The sequence below is a fragment of the Argentina silus genome (genome assembly GCF_951799395.1).
Source record: "Argentina silus genome assembly, chromosome: 10".
In the NCBI taxonomy this organism is placed as follows: domain Eukaryota; kingdom Metazoa; phylum Chordata; class Actinopteri; order Argentiniformes; family Argentinidae; genus Argentina; species Argentina silus.
In genome coordinates, this window is record NC_139664.1 from 3,825,808 (window position 1) to 3,842,951 (window position 17,144).

General features: G+C 45.3%; 1 protein-coding gene across 1 annotated transcript in view; it reads right to left on the bottom strand.

Moving 5' to 3' along the window:
* Positions 1 to 16,916, bottom strand: part of thsd7ab (thrombospondin, type I, domain containing 7Ab) — a gene marked incomplete at both ends in the record, with an annotated part of 77,942 nt that extends 61,026 nt beyond the window's left edge. Inside the window, one exon of the mRNA XM_083679574.1 lies at positions 16,766 to 16,916. Coding sequence (XP_083535700.1) covers positions 16,766 to 16,916 — 151 coding nt within the window. The remainder of the gene's footprint in view (positions 1 to 16,765) is intronic.
* Between the last annotated feature and the right edge of the window lie 228 nt (positions 16,917 to 17,144).

Consider the following 17,144-nt stretch of genomic DNA (forward strand, 5'->3'; position numbering starts at 1 on the left):
TCTGTTTATCTGCATTATTAAAGAGTCCGATGTAAGAAATCACTATCAATAACGGAAGCTAAACCGTACAAATGAAGACTCCTCAGAGAGGCTGGCCCAGGGCTATCGTGTGTAATCACACAGCTTCAGAGAAGTGGTTTAAGAGATCCCCATAGGGATTCACTCACTCCAGGAAATGTATTGACCAAATGGTCGGTCAATAATGGAAAAAGACTGTTTGTACGGTACGCTTCTACAGGGGCTTACATCACTGTTACAACAACCTACGTGCGAACGCACGATGTACTGTAAGCATGTCTACTGTACCATCGGGGTTATTCAACCGCATGAAAGCTGAAACAGCTTGCAGAGAGATCCATATGGCAAAACAAAACACAGTATCCAGGACCACATATGCTTACTGTAAGCAATAGCCTGTATAAATCGGAGAAGTCAAACCACTCATGTAAAATGTGTGATATCGTGTGATTACTGTACCATAGGGGTTATTCATCCGCATGAAAGCTGAGACAGCTTGACGGCAGATCCATATGGCAAAACAAAACACAGCATCCAGGACCACATATGCTTACTGTAAGCAATAGCCTGTATGAGTCGGAGAAGCTAAACCACGCATGTCAAATGTGTGTGAAAACGCAGCCCCTCTAACCAGTTAGCATTGTGTGAAGATTCAAGTTGAGATAAATCTGAAAAGATAAATCTGAAAAGAATATTTGATTTAGATAGCGCACGACGACACTGCCACAACTGATTGGAGACTTGAGCTCAGGGGTTTTGCATCGTTGCTCCACCAAAGTAGGTCGGATGATCTAAAAAACATTCAGGTTTTTGAACTTCACGTTGGCTTATTGATTATTTTTCAAATTCCTTATCTTCCAAGACACTATGACAAGTGACATGAGAAGGGAAGTCATTAGCCCCACACAAACCACCCACAGGTTCTCACATCTGTTCCAGCTTCCCCCTGCACATTAGATTCAACACAAACACCATCTTCTGAGTCACAGCGCTTGATATTCCGTGCTCTCTGGATCTGCAGTGCTGTCTGATGGATAGCAGGTAGAGATCCACTGATGGGGTTCGTCTGGCAGGCGTTTTGTGTGGAGCAGGAAGGCCGGGGTGAGGCACACACACACACACACGCACCCACACACGCACCCACCCACACACACACACACACTACACACACACACACACTACACACACACACACACACACACACACACACACACACACACACACACACACACACACTACACAGACACACTACACACACACACTACACACACACTACACACACACTACACACACACACACACACACACTACACACACACACACACACACACTCAGCTCTGTGATCACACCGGGTGTCGGGTGAAATGAAGGCTGCCACCCTCTATATGAAGGCACTGAGATGAATAAGCACTCCTCACTGTGTTTCTGCCCTTTGATTCCACCACTGAGCTGAGCCAGGTAAACATGAGAGGAGAAGAGATGGGGGAGCTTAAAACGCACACACACAGACAGACACAGACACAGACACACACACACACACACACACACACACAGTACATTCCGACTTGATCTCAAATGATAGGTTTGTTTGTGTGCGCCTTCCACAGTTGTTTCCCTTCTTCATGGATCAAGATGGAGAGGAAGTAATCAAGGGGAAAGTGAGACGCTGTTTTGTATCTGCAGCCTGAGATTCCATCATCGCCATCATCATCACGCAAACACATCCTTCTCCTCCTCCTTCTATCTGACGTTCCTCCCCTCAGCGACAACCCACGCTTACTGAGGTTCCATGTAAGTGAAGGCAACACAATTGGACCAAACACACATAAGAGAATAGCTTTTCTGTAACTGTGATTGAAGACCCAAGGACCAATCAATTTTTCAGCCCCCGAATGCGGAGAAAGCCCGGGATTCATCTTGTCAAACATGGAGACCTTTCCACCTCTGATTCCCTGCTACACAACATCTGGAACTTTCCACAGCCGAAACACGACATGGTGTGAACGTTGGCGGTGGCGGTGGCGTTGGCGGTGGCGGCGGCGGCGGCGGAGGGAGTGTGGTGAATCCATTAAACATGGATTAGAGTGTTAATCACAAGAGAGTGGGACAGGAGGGCAGAGGGGGTGGTGGAGCAGTGCCAGGTGGCATACATGCAGCGGGGAGACAGCATGGAGACATGGTGGTCGTGGTGCCCGCAACAGACAGGCACAGATCCCCCTCTACATGCTGCCGCCTTGTGATTCCATCTGTTAGGGATTTGGGAGGGAAGAGCAAATATGACGACAAAAGCATTTTTGGGGCGGATTTGTGTGTGTGTGTGTGTGTGTGTGTTTGTATGTGTGTGTGTGTGTGTGTGTGTGTGTGTGTGTGTGTGTGTGTGTGTGTGTGTGTGTGTGTCTGTGTAGTGTGTGTGTGTGTGTAGTGAATGTGTGTGTGTGTGTGTGTGTGTGTGTGTGTGTAGTGTGTGTGTGTGTGTGTGTGTGTGTGTGTGTGTGTGTGTGTGTGTGTGTGTGCGCGCTTGCGTAAGTGCAAGTATGTGTGGGACACTGAGGACATACGATGTGACAACTGAGTGTGTTGTGGGAATATTGTAGGTTAATGATGCTGCAGACCAGATGTTGAGAAGACACATTTGAGCATACTGTAGGATGTAATTTATTTGCTTCTTGAAAATTCATCTACCCCATCACTTATTTTTACAGGGTTTGACGATTTTACAGGCTTCGACAGGTTTAACCAAAACGAGGCAATACAGGCATTCCATGATAAACCAACACATAGCTCGAAGGATTTATCTGGCAGAGAGCGTTTTACTTTGTAGCAGTGACCCTTAGCATAGCCTCTCCAGGGTCACGAGTCTTTAATCCAAAGAGAAGTGTTCAAAGACACCCCAGTGGGTGGAGGATCAAAGGAACTCAATAGAAGCCCTGGTCCATTTTCTTTAGACTACATTTCCTGTGAATCAAACACTACTCTACCCAGACCTCCCACAACTCATAAGGAGAGATGGGAGACTTTTGCAGGGCACAGATGATGGGGTGAATCTCTCCTTCTTTGATACAGGGATTTGAGGGTAATTTACTCTGAAAGATAACATAGATGTGAGAAGAGGGGGAGTTGAAGATGCTGTTGCCATAATACTTCGCTAGACGGTTTTATTCCTTTTGCTATCCTCTTTGCCATCATGCAGAACGATTGTTGGAGTTAAGATGCAACTCGAATCTGGCTTTGCTGTACTCCTCCACAAATGTCATGACTCCATATGCAAAGGCATGTGTAAATCAACTCAATCCCTTCCTAAGAAATATTACGTTGAACCAGTTGAGATCGGGCACATCGGGGTACACAGGCAATGTTTGGGGATAAATTGATGTTGATGGATGGAAATAAATGTCCTCTGAAATTGAACAGCGCTCATCACTTTTGAAACCGAAGCGTGTGTAACTATACCACGCCACAGGCGGTGGACTGAAGGACCAGATCTAATAAAGGGAAGGATTCTGACTGAATCAATCATGGCTTTTGGCAGCAGCGTGGACTTAGGAAGTCCTATTATTCCTCTCACCACATAGTTCCATCTCAGCCTGAGGGTCTGCATTCATTTTTCACAAGCGTCTTCTGTAGTCTCTCTCTCTCTCTCAATCTCTCCATCCACTTATTTTACTTCAGTCTTATGCTATCCTCTCTCTCTCTCTCTCTCTCTCCCCCTCCCCTCTCTCTCTCTCTCTCTCTCCCCCTCCCCTCTCTCTCTCTCTCTCTCTCTCTCCCCATCTACTTCTTTCACTCTTATGCTATCCTCTCTCTCTCTTTCTCTCTCTCTCTCTCTCTCTCTCTCTCTTTCTCTCTCTCTCTCTCTCTGTCTCAGTCTCAGTCTCTCTATCTTTCTGTCTAAAAACAAAGGATCCCCAGAAGGGCCAGATGATACGTGAGGGGCATGTGAAACCCGAAATCCAGTCAGACAACTGACAATTATAATGTCAAGCACCCCTAAAGGTTAATACTGGCTATTCCCATGCAATAGACTTAAGCCTTTGATGATAGCCAATTCATTTCATAGAGATAGCAGCGCAGTTTAGGAGAATTAATGACACTGGGGATAGCCTGTCTCTCCCCCTCTCTTCAGACTTTTCTCTCTCACCCTCCTTCCCTCTCTCCCACCATCCCGCTCTTCTCCTCCATATCCTCCACATCATGCTCTCTCTATCTCACTTTCTCCTTCTGTGATCGCCCCTCTCCCTCCCTCCCTCCCTCCCTCCCTCCCCCACCTCTGTACTTGCTGCTCTCTCCAACTCTATCTCTCCATCTCTTTATCTGTCTCTTCGTACCTCCATTGCGGCTTTCCTCCCTTATCTGTTCCACTACCTCCTTCCAGTCATCCCTAGATCTCACACCAGCCCCGCCCCTCTGTCCCTCCCTCTCTCTCCCCCTCCAGGTTTTCTCCACTCCAGACTGGGATCATGTAAATACCAGATGCCGCCGGGTCTTTGGGCCACTGTGCTGCACATGGGGGGGGCCGGGCAATCAACCAGGGAAGCCTGGAGCGCGGTAGCGAGCTTTAATGATATTAATCCTCTTTTAGTCTTGCGTAGCCATACCTCCAAATCATGTTATTCTCATGCCTCCTTTGGAGGTCTGGAGAATCTTAGATTAGCCGATCATGTTCGAATTGGACCTGGACGGACCGCTGTGAGAACAAGCTCGCAATTTCATTGGGTGTTGCATTCCAAGAACCCTGCCTCACATACATGGATGTTTGCTTGTTGTCATGCGTGTCGTCTTTTCTGACCGGGTAGGACTATTTTGCAGAGGGTTGTTGCCTATGCTAGCCTGCAACATTAAAGAAGAAGAAAGAAGAAAATCTGAAGGAAAAACTGAGTTTCGTTTGCCAGAAGTGTGCTCTATGCACAAAATCTGGTCGATGAAGGCATTAGGCATTCGATTGGTTTGACGTGTGACGAGGCGTCACTCATTTGAAACGGGTTTCCATCCCTCGGTAGCTGCTTTCTGCAAAGGATTTCACCATGCTTTCCAAACTCAGCTTTCCTCAACGAGGTTAATCCTCCGTAAATTGCCTTTGGCCAGGGGAAAACTTAATCGGAATGAGCCTCGTTCTTTAATGGTGTGCAGGCGGCACACAGTGCTGACCCAGTGGTACATGGTGGTTCTATGGCTCCCATGAGGCCTCCTCCTGCTGTGATTTAGAAGTGTTGTCATTAGTACAGTTGGGCCGGCATCAGAATTCTCAAACCGGTATACCTTCTACACCAAATACCTGCTACACCAGTAATACCTTAATTAAAAAAAAATCTGGCGGCCTATTCAATTAACACAAGTAATCAATGTAGTGTTATGTCACGTGCCTTGCATATTCCGTTTTGAAAATCAGTTTTTACCGACACAGGACTAGCCTCTACATTGCTAATGTTCGCTAACCGGTTAAAGCCAGCTCTGCAGTTTGTCTGAATTCCGTGAATTAATTCCTGAATGTTTCCATACAGTTTTTTTTTTGTTTTTTTACACCATAACATCTCTTCCCCTCCCCCCACATGAGTGTAATTTGATGCCACCATCCTACCTCAAGAAGCACAATCAGTGTGTGCATTTGATTACTTAGCTTCAGAACCATTTCTCTCTCTCTCTCTCTCTCTCTCTCTCTCTCTCTCTGGCTACCGTAACAGGCTCAAAATCTTCCACAGTGTCACTGATCACGCCTAAGTCGTTGCATATGTCATTTTATTAATTTAATAAACGTTGGCTCCTGCGCATGACGGGTGTAATTGGCAAAATAACAGTATGGACGGTGTGGTGGGAATTTCATCGCCGTAAGCTTGTAAAAACCCTCTGCTACCGGTACCTTCCTCTGGCCCAACTCTAATCAGCAGGTCTAGGTCTTTTATAATGGTGGTGGTGATTGTGAAGAAGGGGTGGGTTTGACTGTGGCATTGATGGAAGGGTGGGTCCCCACACGCGCGCACACACACAGACACACACACACACACACACACACACACACACACACACACACACACACACGCACACTAGACTCTCCTGTTGTCTTCCTTCCGTTAGATAAAAAGGGCAGCTTTCAGATGTAAAAAGAGCACGCAGACCTCCATTTTATGTACCGTCTCTGTTGTAATACAGTATCATCAACATGATGTGCTTTCCAGTTTTGCCAGTCATGGCTGTTCTTGAAAAAAATACCAAAAGAACAGACGCTCCGAATGAACGGATGTACCGAGTCATGGTACATGAGTCATTCTCGGAGCAGTTGGGAAAGTAACGGCAGATATATAAATCAATCAAATGTGTCGAAAGGTTATATGACTCAGAAAAGCCGATGAAGGGGGTTCAGAGGGTTATATTTAACTCTGGGGCCTCACTTTACAAACAGGCCAACCACGTCACACTTCGGAGCTCTTTGCTGTCATTCGTCACGGCAGTTGGGAAATCGTTTTAGGAGGCGCTAAGAAAACAGGAACGTATCTCCCAAAAATGATTCCCACATTATTTGACCCAAATGGCAATTTGTTTACTTTAATCATTGCGCAATAACATTGAAGTAGCACCAGGATGTCACGTGTCAGCAAAAAAAGGTCAAAATTATTAATGTGGGCCTTTAAGAGCACTATAACCTACTGTACTGTTTGTTGGAGTGTTTTGCACTTTTGTGTGTTTGTCACTAACTGTGATTTTTACAACAACTTTAGTCCTTCTTTGGAAGAACTTTCCTTACCATGTCTGTCTTCAGGACCCCATTCTGTGCAGTACATGGATCCCATTGTGTGCTCTGGGTACAAGCATTTGCAGTAGCTAGATAGCTACAAACAATAAAATAAGCAAAGTCTCAAGTTTGAAGAGTGCAGACACCATAAACAGGTGCAGGCGGGGCACCTTGGCATAACAAAGTTGTCATGTCGCTGTTGCCATGGCTACGCCCGTCGGAAGGCAGCGTACAGTAAATGAGGTTGGAGTCTTGACTGACGGCTCTGTGACAAATGTATAATTTGTCTTTTTTCATTGTACATGCTGTCCTTAGTTAATATCATATCAGAGAACACAATGTCAGCTTTCATAGTTATGCTAACGATACGCAACTGTACATTTCTGTGGAGCCCAACGATCTGAGTGCCTTATGCTCCCCGACTGCCTGTTTATCTGCAATCAATGGATGAATAATAACTTTCTAATAAGACAGAGATTCTCTTGGTTGGCTCCAAGAACTAAAGAGATATACTGTCAAAAAGGCTAGGAAAGCTGGCCCATCAGATTAAATCGAAAGTAACAAGAGTTTTGGACTCTGACCTGAGTTTTGGACCCCACATAAACAGGGTGACCAAGACAGCGTTCTTTCACCTGAGAAATATAGCCAAGGAACATTCGTTTTTAACCCAGCAGGATGCTGAGAGGCTAATTCATGCTTTTATATCAAGCAGACTTGATTATTGTAATGCTCTTTTTACTGGCCTTCCTAAAAAGACAATTGAGAAGCTACAGCTGGTTCAGAACTCTGCAGCTAGACTCTTGACGAAAACAAGGAAGAGAGAGCATATACCCCCCGTCCTGGCTGCACTGCACTGGCTCCCTGTGTCTTTTAGAGTTGATTTTTTTTAAGGCTAGTTTTTAAGGCTCTTAATGGCTTAGCACCCCCATACATCATAGAGTCCTTGGTGTCCCATGCCCCCTCACAAGCCCTCAGGTCCTCTGAGGCAGGTCTTTTAAACGTACCGAAGATTCCCCAAAAGAAAATTGGGGAAGCTGCCTTCACGCCAAAATTATAGAACTCCCTGCCAAAAGGTGTTAGAGAGGTGGACTCAGTTGAAATTTGCTGAAAACACATCTTTTTAACCTGGCATACAATTACTAATACTTTTATTTTCCTACTCTTTTTACTTATTTGATTATTTTATTGTTTTTTCTTTTTATTAAAATTGTTCGATTTATTATTGTGATATGGTTGTGCTGAACTATTCATTATTGTGATATGGTTGTGCTGAACTGTCAAAGCACTTTGAGCTGCATAATCTGTATGAAAGGTGCTATACAAATAAAGTTATTATTACTACTACACAAATAAAGTTATTATAATATACGGTCGGCTGCAGCTCTCTGGAAAAACACAATCTTCATTAAAGCTCTGCCGCCCAGCTACCACATAGACGCGGAGAGAGCAGGGGACGCTGGGAATGGAGTGGGAGGACTGGGGTGTATATTTGGCAGCCGGTGTTTGATTATGACTTATTATGATACGCTACAAGCTTCAGGTCCAATGGACTTGTGGTGTCTTATTTCCAAGCCCACCTACCGTGAAATGGAGGCCTGGCGAATGCAAGATTTACTGTCCAATAGAAAATAAACTGCCTGGTTATTTCTTGATATCCATGATATCTAATCCAGCAGGCTGAAAGGCAGATTAGCCACAGTATGAATGGGATTGCAATGTGGGCTGATGTTAACGCAAAGAGCAGGATGAATGGTGATACTCACCACTAGAGAAATTGGATGATAGAATGGTATTGCTACAGTAGCTGTTAAGAATGTTATCTGATCGCACACAGGTTTGATCCCAGGAAGAATGGGGATCCAAATGATAAAAGATACACAAGCTACACCGACAAGTTATTCCTAATCAGGGTGCACTGAGTCTTACTGTTTGGTGCAGTGGTCTGTGGTTAATGAGATCATGTATGCCATCAAAGGGTCATGTATGTCATCTCCTATCATTTGGGTCTCTGACATGTTGCCACTATACTGTGTTCATCCTGAGGAGGAATCATTATCGTAGCTGTTTGGAAAATAATTGCTATGCAGGTTATACAGCAATGACATTGCCGTTGTATAATTTCAGAATAAACTAGATGATCTGATCCACCTTGCAGAAAAAACGAATGTCTCTAAAACGTGGATAAGTGAGACATGTTTGTACGACGGTGTCAGGAGGAGGGAGCAACAAGCAGAGCCTGTGGCAGATCTCGAAGAGAAGAGAGGTCAAACGTGCCATGATGAATTACTGTACTCTAGCCTGAGAGGTCTAACTGCATGTTCCTTAATGAGGAACAGGCTCTAATCAAGCCTTTTGTGTGTGTGTGTGTGTGTGTGTGTGTGTGTGTGTGTGTGTGTGTGTGTCTGTCTGTCTGTCTGTCTGTCTGTCTGTGTGTCTGTGTGTCTGTGTCTGTGGTGACAGCTTTTACAGTGTAGCAAATAATTTGTTTATGCCTATCGGATGCAAGTGTGTGTTATCGCTATTTAGCCTGGTTCAACAGCTGAAACTCTTTAATTTGTGGATTGTCCAGTAGAAGTGTGTTATATGTGGTATGAAAGAAGACTGAAACTCGTAACGCCTGTGTTGCCTCCTTAACTGTGTCATTCGGATGTTATACGTTATCCGAAATGTTACAAAATTCAGTACAGACAATCACACAGACAGTCCACCCTCATGACATGTTACAGGAGCTGTAATGATTTTACAAATGCTAGCAGAACCCTAGAGCTCTTTCACAACAAACTGTAATCATTTCAACAATTTAATTAATAAATCACGGAGAGGTGACGGTATCAATGGAATGTTCTGGAAATGTCAGAGAAAAACAAGCACATGGCAAAGACCAGTGACTGAAAGAATATATTTTCAGCAGATTCCTCACCCTCAATCTGTCACACATTTGCACTGAGCTAAAAGAGGAGGTGTGATCTGTGAGGAACTCTCCTCCCTGACTGGAGAGGTAAACACTGTACTGTACACGGGCATTGGTGGGGGATTAGGCATTGTGTGTGTGTGTGTGTGTGTGTGTGTGTGTATGTGTGTGTGCGTGTGCGTGTGCGTGTGTGTGTGTGTGTGTGTGTGTATGTGTGTGTGTGTGTGTGTGTGTGTGTGTGTGTGCGTGTGTGTGTGTGTGTGTATGTGTGCGTGTGTGTGAGAAGGAGAGTGCCAAAGCTCTTGTGGAAAGTGACACGCGTGGCTCCTGGCCCTGTGCCACACACCCACGTGAAGCAGTGGGAGGGAGGATAGAGAGAGAGAGAGAGAATGGGTGGATAGAGAGAGAGAGAGAATGGGTGGATGGAGAGAAGGATTAATGAAGGAAGAGAGTGATAAGGGGGGGGCGGGGGGGTGGGGGGGGGGTAGTAGGAGGAGAGGCAGGGCTGCCAGTGCCCGTCCCATAGAATCTGGATGGATGGGTGGATGGATGGATTACAGAGGAGGAGAGGGAGGGAGGGGGGGGGGGGAGAAAAAGCATCAATGCAAAATTTACACTGTAGGCGGATAGATGAATGAATGATTGAAGGGGAAATGTGCACCAAACAGTTCCAGAAGTAGGAGGCAAAAGGAGGTGTAGTGAGTGGGAGCAGGCCTCTGTGTTGCACTCACACGGTGCGCCCTGCCCTGCCCTGCCCTGTCTGCCCTGTCCGGGGCCATCTGTTACCCTCCCTCTAATCCAGGGGATTGTCACAAGTGATTAGCCGACGCGTGTGTGAAATTGACATTAAAGACAGTACTGCAGTGCTTTACTGTACAGGGAAACCCAGCTAGTCAGTGTTAGACCCACACACCCCGGTCCTGTCTGTCCACACAAACACCATCTGCCACTAGGGAGAGGACCAGGGACGTAGACCGAGCCTAATGAGGTTCTTACTGTATGATTTCCTGATCTGTATTTACGATCATCGCGTGATCTGATTAGGGAGTGTATTAATTCACTCTGGGGATCGCAGAGATCAAAAAAATATTCTCCTACTGTGTGTACAAAGCAGTCGATGCTTTTTGGCATTCAGTGCATTTGAGCAAAATGTAGATTCCAAACAAATGACCACCGATTCATAATTTCCTAAAAATGTATGATAGCAAACGTAGACTCCAACCCCCGGATTTTCAGTCATGGCTTCAACAAAGACATTACAGTACCAAAGCCCCACACTGTGAGCTCAACATGAAATAATGCAACTGAACAGAGCCTGGAGATGGATGGATGGATGGATGGGGAGACGGAGAGATAAATATATTTGATTCTGCATTCCTCCTCGTCAGTTCCATTATTACCTTCACTACCGCGTTGTGTGGACTCTCACTCACTAAAGTAAATGTCACTGCTCACGCTCTCTCCTGGAGTCCATTCCCCTCAACCCACTGAAGCTGTCTTATTCTCACGGGAGATGAGAGGCAGTTTTGAATACCATTCCCTGATGTCTAAATTGCTTGTTTTTGTGTGTCCACTTGTGTTTCTTTACGCTTTGGCCGAGCATGGTTGAGTGAGTTGTCAGTCAAGGCACGCAGTGAGGACACGTCCCCTGTGCGACGGTGAAATGCGTCCCCCCCGTCTTCCCCCTGCTCATATTTGAAGTGACCCTTGAGACACTCATCCCTTTAAAGCGACACATGGGTTTAATATCAGTTTAGGCCTGTAATCAGAATAAACATCACCCCAACACTATCATTGATCGGCTTAGTCCCATCACACAAAATGGCAAAGCATATAAATACATGTAAATACATGAAGGTTGTTGACATAGTCCACATCTTAATATCATATGTTGTGAGCTGTCGGAATATGGCAGAATATGGTGTCACAGGGGAAATCCTCTTATGTGACTCCAAATAAAGTTTTCGGGATGAAGTATAATCTCTAATCCCACCCGCATTCCGCATTCCTATATCAGTAATGACAAGGTCTTAGTCTAAGCTCTGCCATTTAGATTAAACTAACTCTTCTAGTCTATCAGTGCAGTGCAGCGCTGTTGACACATGGGAGTGAACAACTGGAGCAGTGGAGGAATGGACAGGAGGACTATACAGGGCTGGAGCCCATGTACAATAGTCTATAGAGCTACAGTGCCTTCAGGAAGTATTCAGCCCCCTGATCCACACAGTGTGTAATCGATTCCTATGCAAGTCAGAGACCCTATAAAAACAAAGATATTCATCCGGAAATCACATTAACTATTATCTTTGCACTCTGTTGGACTGTATTAATTTAAGTGTCAAAGCAACAGGGGTGAATACATATTGATTCAAGCTTTTCATTTCAACTTTTCATTTTTAATGAATTAGTTCTAATTTTCACTTTGACATTATGGGGTAAACACGATTTTTATTCAATCTATTTTAAAGTCAGGTTCTAACGCAACAAAATGTGGGAAAATGTCCAGGGGGGGTGAATACTTCCTGAAGGCACAACATAGAACAATGTGGGTTCAAAACAAAAGGTTTTGGATCAAATAAGATTGCAGAGCACAGCAATAAACAACAATTTTTCTATCAACTTCCATCATCAGACAGATTTGACAGATCGTGTTTCATTCCGAGGTGATGACTATTCTACAGCGCTGTTACAGATGTAACGGCGGGAGCACAACAGCTCATGAAATCAACGAGACTTCCCACCAAACTCATTCATCTTCATTGTGAACTCAAAAACTCCTTATAGAGAATAATTCTTTCTTCCATTTTCTGCCCAGAAATATGCTGACGCTGTATGACTTCTGTAATGCTGGTATTGCCCTTCCCCAGAAATACATTATAGGCTGCTGAGTGCTCGGTTTCCAATGGCTACGAGGGCAGTCACACACTACAGCTTCAATTAGCCTCCATTCCGGCTCCGACTGAACTGGGAATAAAAGAAAAACACTTGGCAAGAGATGATTTAAAAAAAGAAAAAAAAAAAAAAAAAAAAAGAACAGACATTGGCTGATATTGCTTAATGAAAAATCAAACTCCCTAGGAAATCACCTTCATTTAATATGCACGGCCTAAATATGTAGCCTGTTGCTAAGGCTCCAAAAGTCTGGCCAGCCAATTATATTCCAGGGTCTTGTTTACCCCCAGGTGCAATGCTAATGAGGGTCACATTGGGTCATATTAAAATGCACTCACAAGAATGAGGAAGGAATCTCCTACGGGAAACATTCAATTGGGATGATGCCAGAGATATTCCCATGGCCGCGTCTCGAGGCAGCATCGCTAACTAAGTCTGACGGACGTTTGTTTCCTGCTCAATTCAGTTGTCAATCTAATACTGTACTTGCAGGTGTTAGTGAAGGGCCATTCAAAACAGAGCCTGGAGGTCTGCACTCTGCAGCACTGCTAGTTTGTTTTGTTCATACGTAACCATGGACTGATTTAGACCTGGAATAGCAATGGGGGTGTCCCCTATCTCCAATGTTTTTCACCCATGCTCTCTCTCTGATTTAGACCTGGAATAGCAATGGGGGTGTCCCCTATCTCCAATGTTTTTCACCCATGCTCTCTCCATTTCCTCGATGAGTCGTTCACTCCTCTGGCCGTAACAGCAGGTGGCTGTGAGAGAGCCACCATCAGCTCGGAGGGTGACATCCTTCACGGCTGGTGCCATTGTTATGTGGAAATGTATTCTGTTAACAATGGCCTGTCAGTGCACTTCACACTGGCCCCTCTCAGTGTAGGGTGACATCAGTTTGAGCATGGTGACACATAGCTACAGTCTCAATACTGTGTAGGGCGAGAGAGAGTGGGGCGCACTGTAGAATGTACTGTCAAAGAATTATTTTGTCATCTGAGTTGCAATGGGGAGATACACCAATACACACACAGCACACACATGCGTGTGCACGCGCACGCACACACACACACACACACACACACACACACACACACACACACACACACACTCACCACACACACACACACACACACACACACACACACACACACACACACACACACACACACACACACCACAAACCAATGGGTAATGCCAATAACTGGGTCTGCATAGATGCAGCTTGAAAGCAGTTAGGAGTGATTATCTGAATCCCATGTGCACGTTTCAGGTGACTAATAAGCCTGGGGGGAGGAAACGTGGCGTGAAGCGTAAGTAGGTCCCAGCGAGCCACTCTGTAAGAGGGGATTGGGCCAATCAGAAGCCAGGGATGACGGTCCGTAATCTGAATAATGGATAATCTGGATCCCAATGGCAGATTAGGAACGTTGAGCGAACGTTGGAGATACTGTGTGGGTCTCCTGCTGGGCAGTGCTGCTGAGCCAAGTATGGGTACTGAATGCAGCAAGTTGTTCTGAGATGGTGGTGATTTCTGTTTATGCTTAGTCACAGCAGAACAGTGTGTACCGGTCACACATTACAAAATTCAAGGTTTCAGTGTATAATAAATATCATTGAATTGGGGGTTTTCTATTTCAATATACTGTATATGATATAGTATCAGACCCACCAGTGTCTGGAGATGTAGCTCTTCTGTGGACATCACAAATCATACAGGCCTCTAACCAGACACCAACACCTCTGTCTAGACTAGGAGTTGTTGGTATATTCTGTCATAAACCACAGTGTCCTCATCCACTGTACAGTATAGTGGAGGTGGTGTGAGAGGATTAAGGTAGCCACATAGAGTAGCTGCTGTAGGTGTATGCTCCAGGATGAACTCTACAGCCTGGACAGGTTGAACTGCAGGCTAGCATGCTAGCATGCTCTACACACGTTACACTACGCACACTGGTAATTGCTTTGGCCTCTCCAATAGGCACGCATCCTGGCGCAGTCCTGACAGCTCACCCCAATCAGCCCTGTCGCTAATGGAAATGAATGCACTGGAGGGAGTGTGTGTGTGTGTGTGTGTGTGTGTGTGTGTGTGTGTGTGTGTGTGTGTGTGTGTGTGTGTGTGAGAAAGAAAGAGAGAAAGAGAGAGAGAGAGAAAGAGGGAGTGTGTGTGTGTGTGTGTGTGTGTGTGTGTGTGTGTGTGTGTGCGTGTGTGTGTGTGTGTGCGTGTGTGTGTATGTGTGTGTGCGTGTGTTTGTTGGGGGATAAGAGAGAGAGAGTCCTCTAGAGAAAGACATGTTTAAAAGTAAAGACTGACAAAGGCATAGACCCTCTATGCATCTTCCTAATAGTCTTTACACCACTACCCTCACCACCTTCATCACCTTCAATAACCATCTGTAACATCATCATCATCATCATCATCATCATCGTGCTATCATCTTCAGTAACGACATGAAGCGGTATGAGGCAGCGCCTGTTGTCTCTGCTTATTTAAATAGAACTCTCCGGAGGAAAACATCACTGAATTCTCTCACCTCCAAACAGATAGCTCATATTTCCATGGAAGCCAGTAAAAGCAATGCAAGCCAATTCCCTACAGTTTGAAGACCGGGGCTGTATTTCAGCAAGGCTCATCATTATGCAAACATCAGAGCAGCACTTGGTTTGCCACAGGAATATTCCCTCCACTGCACTCTGCACAAAATGTGCACAAACATCATCACATATTACGGGACTCACAGCATATGCAAATGCAATGCAAACATAATCACGTTTGATGAAAAAACGCTTGAAATCCCCCGAAATCCGAGCAAAACCAGCCGGGGGCGAAACCAGCCGGGGCGAAACCAAAGAAAAGTTAAACAGAAGACAAGGAGACTAAAATCAATAAAGCCTACTTTGAGTTCGAAAGAACACGCAAACTCCCTAACATTGGATTACATTTCAAAGTGCTGATCTAAAGCACGTCCGCTAGGCAGCTAGCATGTGTGGCGTGGGAGAAGGGCGCGGTAGCGTGGGAGAGGGGTGTAATCACTATGACCTACAATAAGATAGATGTAGGTTAAGTTATGCCAATGCTCTGCATCCACGTCTCTTTCTTTCTCTCTCTCTCTCTCTTTCTCTCTCTCTCTCTTTCTCTCTCTCTCTCTCTCTCTCTGAAGACCGGAATCGTCTTTCCTGTTATATCCCTTCTCCTTTAATCTCCTTACTCAGCTACATCCTCTTTAAAAATGCAGGAGCGCAAGAGAGAAGACATCCCATCGATTGGGGGACTGGCGCTGGGCTGGGGTCTCCAGGAGGTGGGCGGGGATATCATGCTCTCACCTGGTCTCTCATGTTTTAATGAACGTGGGATGGAGGAGGATGGGGTTTGGGGGGTAGTTATAAATAAATAAATCAATACATAAATAGAGAGATACTCAAAGCGTTAAATCTTCTTGGAGGTGATCATTGCTAGTTAACCCAGATCTTCTCAGTGGTTATATTTTTTCGGCCACCATTGAGAATGCCAGAGAAATGTCACCCTGTTTCCTTTTGGAAGTGTGCTGCACACCAGAGTGGTCATGTACTGTCGTGCAAACACAACTCAATCATCTAGATATTGTGCAACTACACATTTCAATCATCTACAGTAAAGTCTCACCTAAGAGCAAGATATGAAAGTAATCCATTCAAAATGGATCACGCCAGCTCTCGGTGTCACATGCAATGCTCTCGGTATTTGTGGAAGTCATTTACTCTTCTCTGGTCTAGATTTATGTCCTATCTTTCTAGTGTTTACATCCAACACCAGTGCTCCAATATGTACAGTACATACGGTTGTGGATATCAAACTCTTCAAAACCTTGAGACAACCACAGTATAACTTTGTACAACTCAGTGCCAGAAGGGAGGCTACAGCAATGGTACTTTATTCCTGTCCTGGAGACCTGCTACTCATTTTCTAAAGGTTAATGGAGAGAACACTGCAACAGAATCGACTGGACGTGATGGTTTGACATTTGAAAAAGCTGTATGAAAGCTAAACAAGGCATCACTGTCTAGTCTACCAGCAACTGAATACATGCACACACCCCAGAACACATCTGATATTGAGTCAGAATATCAACACTGCAGTTTCTTCAGACTGATCATGAGGGGACAGCTACAACGCAGAGCCCAGCAGCTGTACATCTGCCCTTCACTCTCTCAGAGTAGGGAATGATAACATGAACACTGTACCTGTTTCCCAGAAGTACACAGACTTGCTGTCCTCTGCTGTTTGTGCATGAGCCCTCCAGATGGCACAGAGCAACAGTATTGTCACCAAGAGGTACGGGCTGCTCCCTGTCCTTAAGCTGGGGGTCCCTGCACCCCTCCACCCCAGCCCCATGGTCCTCAGCACGGTCAAAGTAAATCCACACAGTCCCAAAAGGTCACCGGAGGAAAAGACAGCTCCAAATGAAGACAGGTCCACGAAAACAGCAAGAGTGTGAAGTGTGAAGTGTGTGTGTGTGTGTGTGTGTGTGTGTGTGTGTGTGTGTGTGTGTGTGTGTGTGTGTGTGTGAGTGAATTGTGTGTGTGAAGTGTGTGTATGTGTGTGTGTGTGTGTGTGTGTGTG